At 47.8% G+C, this 16,109-nt stretch overlaps 7 protein-coding genes across 7 annotated transcripts in view; 2 read left to right on the top strand and 5 right to left on the bottom strand.

The window, feature by feature from the left end:
- GLAREA_03052 (FMN-linked oxidoreductase) overlaps positions 1 to 3,529 on the bottom strand; it is a gene marked incomplete at both ends in the record, with an annotated part of 8,208 nt that extends 4,679 nt beyond the window's left edge. The window contains 5 exons of the mRNA XM_008088137.1: positions 19 to 2,412; positions 2,472 to 3,143; positions 3,202 to 3,242; positions 3,301 to 3,354; positions 3,405 to 3,529. Coding sequence (XP_008086328.1) covers positions 19 to 2,412; positions 2,472 to 3,143; positions 3,202 to 3,242; positions 3,301 to 3,354; positions 3,405 to 3,529 — 3,286 coding nt within the window. The remainder of the gene's footprint in view (positions 1 to 18; positions 2,413 to 2,471; positions 3,144 to 3,201; positions 3,243 to 3,300; positions 3,355 to 3,404) is intronic.
- Positions 3,530 to 6,556: 3,027 nt separating this feature from the next.
- On the top strand, positions 6,557 to 7,603 carry GLAREA_03051 (uncharacterized protein; the record flags this gene model as incomplete). Its single annotated transcript, XM_008088136.1, has 2 exons — positions 6,557 to 6,589; positions 6,641 to 7,603. 2 exons carry the CDS (start codon positions 6,557 to 6,559, stop codon positions 7,601 to 7,603), a joined length of 996 nt encoding a protein of 331 aa, XP_008086327.1.
- Positions 7,604 to 7,998: 395 nt separating this feature from the next.
- On the bottom strand, positions 7,999 to 8,743 carry GLAREA_03050 (ER-golgi SNARE complex subunit Bet1, putative; the record flags this gene model as incomplete). Its single annotated transcript, XM_008088135.1, has 4 exons — positions 7,999 to 8,205; positions 8,261 to 8,354; positions 8,406 to 8,627; positions 8,733 to 8,743. The coding sequence occupies 4 exons, from the start codon at positions 8,741 to 8,743 to the stop codon at positions 7,999 to 8,001; spliced, it is 534 nt and encodes a 177-aa protein (XP_008086326.1).
- A 1,159-nt stretch (positions 8,744 to 9,902) lies between these two features.
- GLAREA_03049 (uncharacterized protein) lies at positions 9,903 to 10,114 on the bottom strand (the record flags this gene model as incomplete). Its single annotated transcript, XM_008088134.1, has 2 exons — positions 9,903 to 9,926; positions 9,983 to 10,114. 2 exons carry the CDS (start codon positions 10,112 to 10,114, stop codon positions 9,903 to 9,905), a joined length of 156 nt encoding a protein of 51 aa, XP_008086325.1.
- Positions 10,115 to 10,879: 765 nt separating this feature from the next.
- Positions 10,880 to 11,521, bottom strand: GLAREA_03048 (uncharacterized protein; the record flags this gene model as incomplete). Its single annotated transcript, XM_008088133.1, has 2 exons — positions 10,880 to 10,940; positions 10,992 to 11,521. The coding sequence occupies 2 exons, from the start codon at positions 11,519 to 11,521 to the stop codon at positions 10,880 to 10,882; spliced, it is 591 nt and encodes a 196-aa protein (XP_008086324.1).
- A 389-nt stretch (positions 11,522 to 11,910) lies between these two features.
- On the bottom strand, positions 11,911 to 12,904 carry GLAREA_03047 (uncharacterized protein; the record flags this gene model as incomplete). Its single annotated transcript, XM_008088132.1, has 2 exons — positions 11,911 to 12,469; positions 12,525 to 12,904. 2 exons carry the CDS (start codon positions 12,902 to 12,904, stop codon positions 11,911 to 11,913), a joined length of 939 nt encoding a protein of 312 aa, XP_008086323.1.
- A 1,205-nt stretch (positions 12,905 to 14,109) lies between these two features.
- GLAREA_03046 (ARM repeat-containing protein) overlaps positions 14,110 to 16,109 on the top strand; it is a gene marked incomplete at both ends in the record, with an annotated part of 4,686 nt that continues 2,686 nt past the window's right edge. Inside the window, 2 exons of the mRNA XM_008088131.1 lie at positions 14,110 to 14,392; positions 14,441 to 16,084. Coding sequence (XP_008086322.1) covers positions 14,110 to 14,392; positions 14,441 to 16,084 — 1,927 coding nt within the window. The remainder of the gene's footprint in view (positions 14,393 to 14,440; positions 16,085 to 16,109) is intronic.

Genomic DNA, 16,109 nt, shown 5'->3' with positions numbered 1-16,109 from the left:
CCTTGGCTTTAGCGACACCAGAAGCAACAATACCGACACCAGTCTCAGAGACAAGCTTGACAGATACTCTAGCACGTGGGTTGGAGCACTTTAGATCATAGATCAATTGCTTCAAATCCTCGATAGAGTAAATATCGTGGTGAGGTGGTGGCGAGATGAGACCAACGCCTGGGGTCGAGTGACGTGTACGCGCAATAGACTTTGATACTTTGTGACCGGGAAGCTCACCTCCCTCTCCAGGCTTGGCGCCCTGGGCCATCTTGATCTGAATCTCATCCGAATCAGCCAAATAGTTGGATGTAACTCCGAATCGACCCGAAGCGACCTGCTTAATCGCTGATCTCATGGTATCTCCATTCGTCATCCTCTCAGAACGTTCAGGATCTTCACCACCTTCACCGGTGTTCGACTTGCCACCAAGACGGTTCATAGCTACAGCAAGCGTGGAGTGAGACTCCATAGAGATGGAACCGTAAGACATGGCACCAGTGCAGAATCTGCGGACGATTTCGGTCCATGGCTCGACCTGATCGATCGGCACAGGGGAGCTATCTTCGAAATTGAAATCAAGCAGCCCGCGGAGAGTGCAGGCTTTGATCTGCTCGTACTCAGAAAGTGAGTATGCCTCGTATGACTTATCGTTCTTGGTACGAACGGCGTCTTGAATGTTGGCAATTGAAGTAGGATCGTTGATGTGCGGCTCTCCACCATCCCGCCAATGATACTCACCTGATTCTACAAGACCAGGGATGCTGACAGTGTAGCGGGACGGGAATCCCTTTTCGTGAAATCGGAAGGCATCCTCGGCAATGAGCTCAAAGGTGATACCCTTAATTCTTGTTGCTGTCCCTTTGAAGCATCGGTCAACAACAGTGTCATCAACTCCAAGAGCTTCAAAAATTTGGGCGCCCTTATAACTGGCAAGCGTGGAAATGCCCATCTTACTCATGACTTTGAGAATACCACCGTCAGCAGAGTACTTGTAGTTACGAATCAAATCATCATCACTAAGCTTCTTCCTGATGAGACCCTCGCGGTTCAGCTTCAAGATACATTCCATGGCAAGATATGGATTGATTGCATCAGCACCATATCCCAACAACACGCACATGTGATGAACCTCACGAGCTTCGGCGGTCTCTAGAACCAATGCAGCAAGAGATCGCCACTTGTTGTTCACCAAGTGATGATGAACCATACCGGAGGCAAGGAGAGCAGATACCGGGACACGATCGGCGGACGTTGCTCGGTCAGAGAGGATAATGATACGGTCCTTGTTCTCGATCGCGGCTGTGGCTTGGTCGCAGATGTAGTCAAGATGGTTGATGTAACCCTGGACGCCTTCAGACTTAGGGAAAGTCAAGTCAATAACCTTCACGGTCCAGCTAGAGTGTAGCTTGTTAATGTTCTTCAGCGCGTTAAACTCAGGAATTGACAACACTGGGGTTGGCAGTAACAATCGTGCGCACTGGGAAGAGTCCATCTCCAGAAGATTACCTTGAGGACCGACATAACATTCCAAGGACATGACAATGGCCTCTCGAATGGGATCGATTGGAGGATTGGTGACTTGTGCGAAGAGCTGTCTGAAGTATTCGTAAAGCAGTCTCGGAGCTTGTGCTAAGCATGCCAAAGGCGCATCATTGCCCATAGATCCAAGTGCCTCCTTTTCGTCAGATGCCATTGGTCCCAACAACAAACTGACCTGCTCGAAAGAGTAGCCGAACGCCTTCAGCAGAGCATCCTCTTGGATTGTAGCAGTATCAGGCTTTGCCGCAAGATCAACGGAGCCACGGGTAATGAGGGTCTCGTGAACCTTTGGCAAGCTAATCAACTCCTTCTCTAGCCAGTTTCGGAAGTTGTGCCTGTTGGCGACTTTGCTCTTGAGTTCGGAATCATCAATGATGCGACCAGCGAGGGTATCCACAAGCAGCATCTTTCCTGGCTGAAGACGACCTTTAAGGATAACTCTCTCTGGATCAACCTGAATGGTACCAACTTCAGACGCACAAATGATTCTGTCATCATCCATCACATAGTATCTGCAAGGTCGGAGACCATTTCGGTCCAAGTTTGCACCGCAGTATCTGCCATCAGCAAATGTGAAAAGTGCGGGTCCATCCCAAGGCTCCATTTGGCATGCAGCCCATTCATAGAATGCAGCTTTTGCTGGGTCCATTGCCGCGTTGTCTTGCCATGCTTCTGGAACCATAAGCATGACAGCTTCTGGCAAAGATAAAACACCATTGATGGTCAGCAACTCGAGAACATTATCGAACGCAGCAGAGTCAGAGCCTCCATCTTCAACAATCGGATAGAGCTGTTCCATCTCATCGCCAAAAACGTCAGACCGCATAACACCCTCACGAGCGCGCATCCAGTTCTTATTACCCCGTAGGGTATTGATTTCACCTATTTACAGGCATCGTTAGTAATTGTAATTTTGCACAGGACTTTACGAATATCCATACCATTGTGTGCTGCCCAACGCAGTGGTTGAGCACGGTCCCAGGACGGAAAGGTATTCGTCGAGAACCGGGAGTGGACGAGGGCAAAGTGGGCTTCGTAGTCGGCATTTACCAAATCATAATAGTATTGATAAACCTGGACGGGGGCCAACTGGCCTTTGTAAACGATATTCTTGTTAGAAAGCGAACACAAATAAAACCAGTTGTGAAGTCCTATGGTATGGGTGGCACGCTTTCGCAATACGTAGAGCTGTCTTTCGAAATATTTCTCATCAAAATGTTGGGGGTCTGTAGTCTCTGGCGATTTGCCATAGCCATATGCAGATGCTAGCACAACGAATGGCTGCAAAATAATAGGCTCACGGGAAGCAGCAGCGGGACCAAGAAGAGTGGAATCCTTGGGAGGCTCTCGCCATCCCAAAACTCTCAAGCCTAGAGATTCAGAGATCTCTTCCAATTGTCTCTTTGATTCTTGCAGAGTTTCCTCATCTGGTTTGAAGAAGAGATTTCCCACCGCATATTGCCCCAATGGAGGAAGCTTGATATCCTGTTCGCGCTCGAAATTCTTGATGAAAAACTTGTGAGGAATCGAAGTCATAACTCCCGCCCCATCTCCATCTCGTGCATCGGAACCCACCGCACCCCGATGGGTCATGTTACAGAGGAGGTTTCGCGCTGTAGAAGGCAAGCATTAGATAATCGCCCCACGTCAATGGAGGGGTAGGAGGCATACCATCGCTGACAATCTTGTGGCTCGCCTTGCCCTTGATGTTACTGAGAAGTCTGTCAGTTCCGTTCCGAGTCACACAAGCTTCGCTGAGAGGAAGCATACCATGCAAATCCTACTCCGCATGCATCCTTTTCAAGCCCAGGATCATATAGACCTCTGTCACTGATGTTAGCATTTTCCAGCTTTGAGGTTTTGAATTCACATACTGCTTCACAGGCAGGGCGCCTGCCCACGACTCATTTTCCTCCGTCTGATATTCATAAGGATGATATGGCTCGTTCTGAGCGTCGATTTCGTCTTGTCTATCGTTGAAATCGTCGACTTTTGCCATAGCAGGCAAAGAAACGGCGATTTCAGAAATGAATGCTTCGCACGGAATAATGAGGGGTATCTCGGATCGTGCGTGCCTCGTAAAAGAATGATCTCGTAATGCTCGCGCCTGGTCTTGAGAGATGTACAAGTCAGTAATTTGGTCAAAGAAAAATGAACTGGGTCCAAGACTAAGACGTGGGCGAAAATGAGAAATGAACTATGAAGCGCTTGTAATTGGCTAGTTGCGAGCCGAGGATTGTTAGACCCAGTAGCTCCCGGCAGTGAATCGGATCGCCGCCATAGTCAACGTCGATAGATGAGATGAACTTTTGCCCACGCTCGCAACGGCAGATCAAATTGCACATCTGCACAATGGAGAGGATGAAACCATTCTGGTTGGCAGTACCAGAAGGGGAATTTGATCGCTCGTCGCGAATACGACTCCGAAATGGCCGGTTGCATGACGATGATAATGCTGGTGTTCTGCTAAGTGACGATAACGGTGCGATTGGCGGGCCATATGAATCGGACGTATGTGTGGTCGATAATGCGAACGCTTCCGGGCAGAGATAGACAGACGTGGGATTCATCACGCAGGTAACTTACAATGCTTCACTCCCAGCTGGATGTGTTTGCGACAGTACAAGGAGGCGATTGTTTAGCAACGCAAGACGGGCGTTGTTGGAGAACGAAGGCAAGCGAGTACACAGTGTATCAGCAGGAAAAGTCAAAAACGGGAAATCTGAGGGGGAGCGAAGGGTTTTATTGTTTTCTAGTCTTTCTTCCCGCGGCTGGTGCGTGGCCAGGCAGCGGATCTCTTTATGGCATGGGAGAGTAGTGGGTTGATGAAGCTAGTACTCGTCTGATTCGAGTTTGCCTGGCCTGGCTCCTCCTCCCATCGGCCTGTACCGGATTGGAGTTGTGGCTACCCAAGACTAGTGTTACTTACATAACGATCCAGGAGATTAAGGTTGCCAGACAATTAATATTTGTTTCAACAGATATTCGTATTGACCTCAGTTGGCGGCGTCAAGCAGCAGGTATCTATGTCTTTACACAAATTCAAAAAAGTCTCTAGCTGTGTCTCAGCCCCAGAACCGTACCACTGCCGCTAGAGTCCGACATCATTGATCATCACAGTGGTGACAAGTCCTCTTGCGTTCGCCTGTGGATTTGAGACTCTTGTTTGCTGCTATGTCTGATGCAGTGTTGATTGACAGCGGGCTTGGTAGCCTTGAACGCTTTTTGGGCAAGGTTCAGAACGCACCCCACACAGAGAGTTACCACAACCATCTGCAGTTCGATGCAACTCGGTCTTGATGTCGTGATTTGCATAAACGTGCAGAAGAGAAGGGCAGCAGGACGAATAGCAGCCCTGCTTGGACTGCTCAAGAAATACCAGCATTGGAAAGGTTGCAGTAGGGGAGCCGATATCGCCGTTTGCCTGGTGGTAAGCGGGCTTTGAAATGCACAGCTCACCAACGAAATGTTGTAAAAGAGCGGCTCTCATTGGCGAATGGTGTTTTCGTGGGACACCGGCATCATGGTCGTCTGTTGCTCAAGCGTTCGCCGAGGGGATGTTCCTTGACGACGGGCAGAGCTTGGTGATGGAGGGGCATGCGGTGGACGCGGATTGTCCAAGCGCCAGCAGCGAAATATTTTTCTTTTCAGGGGTCCCCGCAGCCAGAAGGACAACCAAAATGACACATGCTAGCAGAGCTCTGAGTTGTGGCCATTCACAGCCGCTGGATAGTCGAGATTAGACAGCTGTCCTAGCAAAGAGGGGTATGCCCTGGTCGACAATCCGTCATTTAATGCTGGCCGGCACGCCCCACGCTTTTATCGGGAGACACAAATCAGATCCGACGTCTCATCGTGTCACCCCAATATGGAAATCCTGGTGAGAGCTCTCCCCGTGACCGACGGAATTTGCACCCAGACGTCGGGTGTTGTAGGAAGCTGTAAACAGACGCGGAAGTGTCCGACAACGTTGGACGGAAGAGCTCGTTGCGTGTACCATAGGATGTGTCAAAGTTGGGCTAAGAAATACAAACAGCAAACAAGAATGGACAGGAAGGAAACATATAAACCCTAATCATGGTCGGCTGAATTTCCGTAGCAGATTCAGGTCGTAAGCACGAAGGGTTGGCCATGCCACATTGTTGTCAACGACAAACATATCCAAAACGAGAGCATGAACACCTACGCGCAAGGTATGGATAGACAGCCTTGTTTTAGAAAAGAGAAAAGAGAAGCATGAAGGAGTGCCCGAATCGTCTCGTACAAAGATTCTACGAAGGTCCCAAGTCTCGGAAAAGGAAGCATTCAACACTGGTTAACATGCTGTGCGCTTGCAAGGTCGTAATACGCCCAGAGAACTCGGCATAATTACCAACCTCATTCTTTCATGATAGCTCTCGCCAAAAGTATGAGGAACAGGATGTGTGGCTTCTTAAGCAGTCCATGAAGAGTCGAATCCGAGTGCGAATTCGATTAATAGCGAACACAGCGTCCAATTGCTCTTTTGTTCGACACAATAACTGCTGCGACGAGTGCCTTGCGAATAGAAGGCGGATGCCAACGAGAATAGAAATCGAGATACTCGAGTAAGATTTGACCGTAGAAAAAGACAAATGTAAGGCAACCCTGTAGCAGGATTCTGTTCTGCATAGTCGTCGGTCCTAGTAACAAGGGGACGCCTTACCAAGTAGGTAGGACTCTTGTCGTACTAGAAGCTTCGTCACCTATAGAAAGGTTAGATAATACCAAACCGATATCTTTTCATCGATGGAATTGGTTATATATGCCTCAACAAACCAGAGAAGTATTGTGCATACCATATTATTATATACCGCCTAAATTGAACAATTGGTGGAAAGAGAACTGTGAAGTTGAATTCGGAATTTCGACGCGTCAGCTCTTGGTTCGACCGCGTTGGCGGGGACCCCTCCTTTTCCGAACAAAACAACGACATTATTTACTTTGTTTGCGCCGAACACCGTAAATACTACTAACGAACCACCATTCCACCATCTATTCATCAGCCATGCTATCTCTACCAAGTCTCGCTCCACAAGATGTGAGTATTTTCTGCTCCCCCCCAAGACAACAACTGATACCTCCCATCTAGTCCTACACTCTCTGGTACACCTCCAACAACTCACCCAATTCCACCCAACACACCGAGCCCAACCCTGATCACTTCGGACCCAACACCCAAGGCCAGAACGGCCAACCCAATCCTCATCGTCGCAATCATGGCTTGCATAGACACCCTCTCGCTCGGTTGCGCCAGGACGAAGAATACATCGAGCGGCGCAAACAGAACATCCAGAACTATGGCAATTCATGGATCAAGCCCCCGGGCATCCCTAAATCGCTGCACCAGCTCCGCGAAGAGAAGCGGGAGATGGAAGAACATCAAGAGGCGTTGAGACGAGAGCAATTGGCGCAAGAGTTGGCGGAGGCTGAGGCGAGTGCTGCGGAGGGATTACTGCAAGGGGAGGGCATGGATGGGGAAATGGATGAAGCGAGGGATCTGGATGATGATGTTCCGGAAGCTGATACGACTGCACTCACTTATGATGATGCTGATGAGACCGATGAGGATGAAGATATTGATAATGAAATTGAGGATGTTCCTCGTGGGGTTTTGGCCTCTAGGATGCCTGACGATGTCTACAGAGAGGCACTTATACGTGGAGAAGCAGCCGGGGATCCCCAATTCGGCGGAGATGGTGATTCAACCATTGATGGAGAAGACGGCTCGCAGATGTTACAAGAGGAAGACTTAGTCCACGATGATAGTCATCTGAATCACGATGAGGATATGGGTATGGATGCGGATCTTGATGCAGATATTCCAGAAGCAGACGAGGGCTATGAACATACCGACACGGAAGATGAACTGAGCAGTAGTGAAGAGGAGGATGAAAGTGTTGATGAGGGAAATCTACCTCAAGCGCGATATCCAGCAGCGTCGAGTCTGGTGAGAAGTGATGGAACTCAGAACAGTATGGATTTAAGCAGCGTGCTGTCGAATGGTAGTAGCCAAGTCGGAAGTAGTCCCCAGCAAAGACGATTTGGGCGATAGGTCAGTGGTATTGGAAGCATGGCCGAGGACTATAGGCCAAGGTTCTCATACTCGCAGGTTCGAGTATGCATCGATACTAGCTCATTAATGATTAATACGCCTATCAAGGTAACCACTGCTTGCAATTAGCGCAATAAATAGATATTAAATACCCCGAATTAGCGCATTGCAATGCTCTCTCTAATAAAGTTAATACATCCTAACTCTTTCTATCATTGAAATCAAAACAAGAAGTCTTAATATTAACAAGGTGCTTCTTTGCAGCCATCAGAAAAAGATATAATACAACCCCTCCCTACCCAGAAACGCCCCAAAAAATGCAATTATATCCCATACCCTCCACACGCCCAACCTCTCATCATCTTTTCCACCTTGTCCCCTCTCCAAGCCAGCCTCTAAAACACCCAAACATAAAAGAACAGAAACCCAACCGCCGCAAAAAACAACAACCACACCTTCCACCCCACTCCCGTCTTCTGCGCCATTACCAGCATCCGATTCATCGTGCCCTTTAACCGATGGCGTGTCCCGTCGAAGGAATCATTCATCTTCTCCGCCAGAGCAGAGGATTCGCGGATCTCGTCGCCGATGGCTACGGTCATCTACCGGCAAGAATTAGCAAGCTGTGAGGTAGGAAAGGGGGGAGAAGGGACATACATCTTTCAACTGCCTCACTTTCCCCATAATCCCCGCAACCTGTCCATCATTCTGACTCTCCAGCTCATTAAGCACCGCGTCGCTATACTGTCCCCTAAACCCTAATCAGCCCCCCCTTTCCCCGTCTCCAGAACACATCACATACCTCGAATTCGGCGTCGCAGGTCTATAAGCCCTCTCACTACTTAAATCCCCGCCTAATCCCCCCTTGCCAGCATATCCATAACCGCCGCCAGGATTATATCCGTATCCTCCTGGACTGGAGCTGCCGTTGCGCCGGTCTGCGGTGTTGCTGGCGCCGCCGTTGTAGTTTTCGAAGAGCGCGCTGCGGGGGTCGCGTTGGTGGAGGGAGGAACCTCCGAATCTGCTGATATGCGGTGTTAGTATGAATGCCTAAAGTACATGTTTCAAGAAACAGCTTGGGACGGGGAGTTGCGCAATGCAAACAAGGCCGGGGATGAATTTGACGAACCTAGAAGCCATTCTCCTCACAGAATATGTTTTCTTTGCGCAATACTGTCAATCCCTTGACGCCCTTCAAGAATACTTTATTTGTAGGGCGCGTCGTTTAAGAATAAGGGTTGTAGTTGAGAAGAAGCCACGACATCATCACCATGAACCCCAGCCAGTGACGACAAAACAAAGAAAGTCGCGATGTAATTAAAAACGCGTGACCTGCCGATATTATAGTTGCCTAACGGTGAGAATGAACCATGAATTCATATAGCCTCAAGATTTAAAGTTTACGTTTTAAGAGTCAATTTGTCCATTTGGTTTCACTTACTCAAGTTGAAGATGCGGCTTGTTGCGGCTTTTGGATTAGGTTTCACGAGGATTTGAATTCTTGCAACTGTTATGAGATTCGTCACAATGACAATTTCATAACCTCGTACCTTGAGGAACTCATAGTTTTGTTCACTGATTTTCCTATTATGAAATCAATTAGAGCCAGGAAACAACTCTCTGGTATAGTACAAGTCATTTGCCAAGTGAACAGGAGCGTTTTAAAGATATTAGCAAAGTATCACAACAGGAGCAAATGACGGAATGCTAGTCGATTGCCGAAAATTGGTATTGTTACTTTTTGTTATATCTCGAGATGCTGTAGGCTTTGGTATTCAATACAGATGATCTCTAAAAGTTCCTCCCATGCCACCGTCCAATCCTCATCATTCATCGAGTCCCTATGCTTCGTGATATCATATCTGAATGTATTTTTATTTGCGCGAAAAATGCCGGCCATCTAAACTTCGGCGAAAGGCGAGAAAAGAGAAGGAACATCTTGTTGATGGCGAGTCTTTGACATTTGCAACCTCGACCAATCTCCCTGGATATATCGCTATACCTCGAAAAAAGTCGAAAGCTCGGGGACAGCCAACCTAGGTTCCGGCGCACCTAACTATTCCTCCATCCTGCTGTCCTCGTCGGCAGTATCGACTGGCTCTTCGAAATCATCGTCATCCTCCTCATCTTCGTCGTCGGCTGGTGTCTCTGCAGCTGCCTTGGCGAAGTCGATTTGAACACCCCGAGTTCGGCGGCCACTGGTGATAATGTTGCTTGCGTCGATCTCATCATCGCCGTCGTCGACCTCTTCAACTAGAATATGTAAATAAAATTGCGTTTTGGGCGCTTCGAGGATATTTCAGTCCTTACCAACTGGCGCAGCCTGATTGAAGTGTTAGCCAATTGAGTGTTCAATCAATATTCGAAGTTAAAACCTACTTCGACGTCCTCGTCGCTTGAGCTGTCATCCTCTTCCATGTTTACTTCTTGGGTAGTTGGCTCGACGGCCTTGCCTTTACCCTTTCCTTCTGAGCTATCGACCTGCATGGCGGAACCGTTTGCGGCAGACATTTTGGTAATGGTTTGGAGATCGATTTTTGTTTCGAATGCGCTGAAAGTTGTGGTGTTTTGAATGGTGATCTGGAGATAGACTGGAGAAGTGAGGGCGCGAGTACTGGCAGTCGCGTAGGACCCCTTCAAAAAGGGAGCGAGGTTGGTGGGGTGAAATGCCGCTCCACTTATGCCTCAGGCTGAAGTGTCGAGAACGTTTGAGACAGGTGAGCTATTCACCAATCAAATCTGGTATCATATAGTCCTTTCGACACCTCAATTTGATCCAGTAATTTATTTTCAGACACAGATAGATGATTGCAAGAAACCTAAAACTGCCTTTACAGACTGGAGATAGGATTCCCAGGGCTCAATGGCCCCTAGCATAACAACTGGAAGACATAGACTACTGGGCAGTTGAAACACGAAAATATACTCCAAAACTTGCTTATCTGCGTATCTGACGCCCTGAGAGTGTAAGTTGGCAAGCAGGACAGTGGATTGACAGGCAAGATAGCAAATTAGGCAATCGGATTGGATGTTTCCTCGCCATCACTTCTCGTAAAAACACGCCATAGACCAAGCAAGTTGTTTGATGAAGATAGAAAGTGGAAAGAATTCAGTAATGAAACGGAACGTTTATAAGACGAAAAGCAACGCAAGAAGGCTCTGACGAGATGATTTCTAAGACCTACCATATATTCTTACTGACAGGTAATAATCCTTTCTCGTGATAGTGGTAACGTCAAAAATCCATTAATCTCGGGATATCAGCACACGAGCCATCTATTCACCTCCGCCAGCGGTCATCATAAGCATAACAACTGCTAATCCAACCCACCAATACCTGTGGTTGTTAGCTTCAAACAGTAATAACAATTAAATGGCATGAACTTACCTCTGTAACAATGTCTTCTCTGGTACTTCCTCCTCAAGCGTTCCTTCTTTACTAAGCACAATTGGCTTATTCAACTCCGGTGTCTTCCCTCTCTTCGTCGTAACAATCATAGCCTTCGCCCCAAAATCCCTCGTTTGTCCAGCGTCAATAACAGCACCTTTTACAGTTGCGCCTAACACTTCGCCATTCCGATCCACGCTCAGAACGATAGTCGGTCTGATGCCTTTCCCAAAATTCTCCACACTCGTCGTTGATATAGCAGATTTCCACCGCTTCGTAGCTGTATCGTAGACGCCGACGCGCAGAAGCTTCGTCTCGGGTGATAGATCTGGATGAGAATAGTCCTCGACGACGACGTCACGGAGTTCATGGTTGTATAGGATGCTCGCGAGAGGTAATATGGGTGACGAGGTTGAGGAAACGGATTGTACGAAGATTTCAACTGAGCGGGGCAGTTCGTCTTTATTAAAGCCTAACCCCGTAACGGCGAGGGGAGCAAGAAATCCCCAAACGAGCGTGGAGAGCTTCATGCTTATGGTTTGACGTTGTTATGTTCCAACCCTCTTTACGAAGTAGCTGGTCCCCTACATTGGCTGGTTGCGACACCGATGTTTAGCCGTACTATCAAATTAATGCTGTTGAGCCACTCGAGTGACAACTTGGAAATATTTCAATAATAGCATACTGTTCTTTAATGTAAGTTTGTTACAATCATTATTTAAGGACCACAGTGGCCCGCGCTGAAATTTATGTTTGTTGTTTGAGGTCGTATCTACTGACAAAATGAACCCTTTAAACCCAACCAACAACATAGATTTGAACGACAGTACAAGTGAGCCCCCAAACGCCACCAAAACGCTAGACAATGCAAGACAAATAGCCCAGGGTATATCCCAATCACATGTACAATCCATGTATTTCATGGTTGCACCTCTTTCTCGATAGCAGTCTTCGCAGCCGATGTGCGCGAAGAGTTCTCACTCATCCATGCCTTCCACTGTACGTCTGTAGCTTCTCCTGACTTGAGATCTTGATCTTTAATTTCACTGATTTCCCCTTCGCCACTGTCCTCATCGTCTTCGTCTAATGAGCTTGACTCGTCCTCATCTAACTCGTATCCTTCCGATCGCTCTACCAAACCACGATAGTAGTCAACCAAAACCTCCGGGTTCGGCACTATCTTCCAATCGACTCGATACAAGAAATCCAATTCCAACAAGCCCAATTCTGCCAGCTTGATACCTCCAACGCGAGCATAGGTCGCATTGTTCCAAAAAGAATCAGACAGCCCTTTCGCAGCTACAGTCGCCGCAGTAATTAGAAATCGATGGATGGTCAGAGTTGTGACAGTGAAAGCAGGGTACAGTGAGCATAGCCGATCGATGTAGTAAACCATGGACAGTAATAAGGGAGGCGTCAAAGTTGCGTGCTTTGCCAACCTTTGCAAATAGTCAAGAACAGATATTCCTGGAGGAGTCCTGTAGCAAATTAGCAAGTTGACAACGACATGAACAGCATTGTGAGCGGACTTACCTTGAGTGAAACCTCGTAAGGACCCCAGTTCGCAGAGGCAGCCCGTCATTTGTGGCTATCAATTCTGAGATCATGTTCGCAATGAGGATTACCATATCTTCCACTTCGCAAAACTCGTATTTAATCGGTAATATTTTGACCGCCGTTTGGGCTGCGCGAGCACGCTTGGGTGCAACATTATGACTACTGCCGCCGGCCGTTGAAGCGCCAGTCAGAGATTGACGCCTTTTGGAACTTGGAGATTGGGGTTCCAGTAAAGGTTTCTCAAGCAATTTCGCCTGCTCTTCTTTAGATAGTTCTACTTCTGCTGCCACAGCACTCTTTGGTTCTGGTTTCGCAGATATGGATTCCCCGTCCGCGATTTCCTTCTTCAAATTCATAACTGGACTTTCCCACTGGGTGCTAGCGTCGGCATATCGTACTCGAGGAAGAGAAGGTGGAGGAGCAACTTTTTAGACAGAGCTCTGTATGTTTGTCTAGGCTTGCGACCTTGCCGAGTTCCTTCGGGAGAGAGGAGAAGTCGGTAACGATTGCGAGACAGGCGCATAGTGAAAATTTGGAGAAGCTGGTGATCGAGGCTGCGTCAAAGGCTTCAGCATGGTCTCAAAGCTCCTCTCATGATCAAGACCCTCGATAACCCAACGTCTCTTAGATGGAAATATCTAAGTGATCTGCACGAGGGTGGGGTAATGAAGCGCCTCGAAGGTGTAATAATATATACAACTCCACTGGCCGTTTGGACTGTCCTGGGCTGGAGATTCTAGAGTTCCTTTCGCGACAATTTTGAAGGATTCAAACCGAAGACGGAGTCGAAGTTTAAGAGGTGTTCGATTGCGTGGCCGACTGCTTTTGATGTTAAGGCGGAGTTTTTGTTTTTATTGCTTGATAGTTCAGGTTGCCTCGAATTGTTTATTAACGATCGACAACAAGGCTGGCCACTAGGGGAATCGATAGCGCGACGAGGTAGAATCAGATCATTGAAACCACTGTAATCATGGCAATGTTTGAAAATCGTAGGAAAACTCATTTTGGCCATCCAGGCATTGTTTGGCCCCTCCAAAAATGACGCCAAGCTACAAGGCGAGGCTGAGATCCGGCCGCACCGCCCGGACCAACCAAAATACCAGAGAAGGTATAACTCACTGGTCGAGCAATGAGGTGACCCATGAATAGGAAAGTGATATTAGATTCTTCGAAAGTTTGTAGGCATAATTCTTGTCTAAGTATATTACTAAAAACCGTGTATGATATGCATAAAACAAAGAAATATCATGGTCCTACTGACCAAGAGAATTAGCGAATAGCGTCACTGCTGCTCAACCCCGGCTCTCGGCCTCCTCCCGTCTATGTAATTTTGATCCATTCATAGATGCCATCACATTAATGACTTGCGACACTCCGGTTTTGGCAACATTCACGATTATCTTCCCCCAATAATCGACATTATACTTATTACAGCCGCATTGACTCTGCAACCTCTAGCTTCAACACCGTTCGAAACCTGCATCTTGTCGCAGCCGTCACCTTACGTTGCCACGGCCAGTTGGGCGCCCCGTTTAAGACCTCGACCCAAGCTCCTCTCAACATGTCTCGACATTCGTGGATGACACAAATTCGAAATGCTAGAACAGCAGCGGAGCAGACGGCAGTTTTGAGGGCATTGAAGAATGACATTGTTGGGCATCCTCTGAGGAAACAGCATGTGGTCGCAGGAGGAATAATAGAACCTGTTAGCCGTCTGATACTCAATAAGGCCAGTCCAGGAAATGATGGCAAAGCTCACGATCACAGCTTTGCTGCTAGGCCGTTGAGCGAGGATGAGTCTGTGAGACTACAGGGCCTACAGATTCTAGCCAGTATAGCAATGGGTGAGTGGTACTATTCTCACCTACCGGACTGTTGCTAATGTATTCCAGGAGGTCCTTCTTTTTTCACCCCACTACAATCTGCGCTACCAGCAATTCTATCGAATATATGCCCCTCAAACAATCCTGCCAAGCTTGTCTTATCCTCTCTTCAGGCACTTTCAAATCTTGCCGACTGTGCAGCGCTATTGTCGGGCCTCCACTCTGTCAATTTAGATACAATCGCAGACGCGGTTTTCACCCGCCAGTATGTCGCAGCTCTTTCGCGGATTTTGTCCCAGACAAGTACCTCCGCGATAGTTCAACGTCAGGTCACATTGGCAACCTTGTTAGTAACAAAGCTGTGCAAGGAAGAACGATACCAACAAATACTAGCTACCTCGGGGGTTCTAGACGCATTAGCGACTAGGCTAGCAGGATATATTGTTGGTGAAGGCTTTGTCATACCTGGGGCAGAGACAATCGCCCAGAGAGATGGTCTCGCGGAGTATTTTCCAAAGGATATCTCGTCGAACGTGCCACTGGCACTGCTATTGGAGGCAATTTCGCTCATAATTGCCAATTCCAAGTTTCGAGCTTCCCAGCTTTTATATTCCCCGTCTATTCTTGCGGTATTCCCGGTTTCCTCAGATACGGTTATCCCTCAGTCCACACGCACGGCTTGGAATGCTTTTGTTGTTGCCGGATTGAGTGGTCGGCAGAGCCAGCTCAATGCTGTCGATTATCTTTTACCATATGTACCTGTTCAGCAATTGAAAAGTGCCAGTACTCAGATATCTGCTTTCCCTCCTCTTGGGACTTCTGGATCACGAGAAAACCTGCATCTTAATGGGAGATCAAGTTCGGGCAATAAATATGCCGGGGCTTCTAATTGGGGCGATTTCGGCATCGGCGACGCTGCAGTCACCTCAGAGCCTACCGCTTCCGAGACTGAAGAGCAAGAAAGTCCTCTCATTCCTTACCTACTTGTTCTTTTCAGATCCAAAGCCGGCATGGAGTGCTTGATGGCAGCGTCAGTTCTTACTATTCTCTACAGGGTAGGGTTGACCAAAAAGTCTAGAGAAGCAGACATTGGTCTCTCGGTGGTTCCACGCTTGGTGAGAATGCTTGACGACAGCATACTACCAGCGAAGGGTAAAGACTTTTTGGCAGACATGGAAAATCAAACATTCGAATGGACTATTAAAGAAATGGCACCCGCTGTGCTGTCATTGCTTATGACTGATAGCGAGATCTTGCAAAAAGCAGCATTTGATGCACATGTTATAGGCAAACTCGCTAAATTATTGAAGATATCGTACGATCCGGTCATAGAGACGCCAGAGATAGAGACTTGGTCGCCTCATGAGGAAGGCGATCTCAACATGGGATCGGATACTTTCAAAGCAGTTTCTCAAGGGCAGCCTCCTTTACTAGCCCATAAAATTAGGGTCAGAGAAAGTACGCTAAAAGCCATTGCTGCTATTTCACTTTTCAAAGACGAGTACCGGAAAGCAGTAGTTGAGCAAGGGGTAATTCCATACATAGTGGAATCGATGAATCCCACTCCTAGTAAGCCACTACCACGATTGGAAAATGGCGATAGACCGCCCAAGGCCACCGTGGAAACAGTGGCACAGGATGGGTACGGAATCAACACAGTGCACGTACTCATTGCCGCATGCGGTGCGGTTAGAGCGTTATCACGATCAGTCGGTATTCTCAGGACAACGCTCATAGA

The sequence above is a fragment of the Glarea lozoyensis genome (genome assembly GCF_000409485.1).
Source record: "Glarea lozoyensis ATCC 20868 chromosome Unknown GLAREA6, whole genome shotgun sequence".
In the NCBI taxonomy this organism is placed as follows: Eukaryota; Fungi; Ascomycota; class Leotiomycetes; order Helotiales; family Helotiaceae; genus Glarea; species Glarea lozoyensis.
Note: the sequence above shows the minus strand (reverse complement) of the source record. Positions and strands in the feature narration are given on the sequence as shown.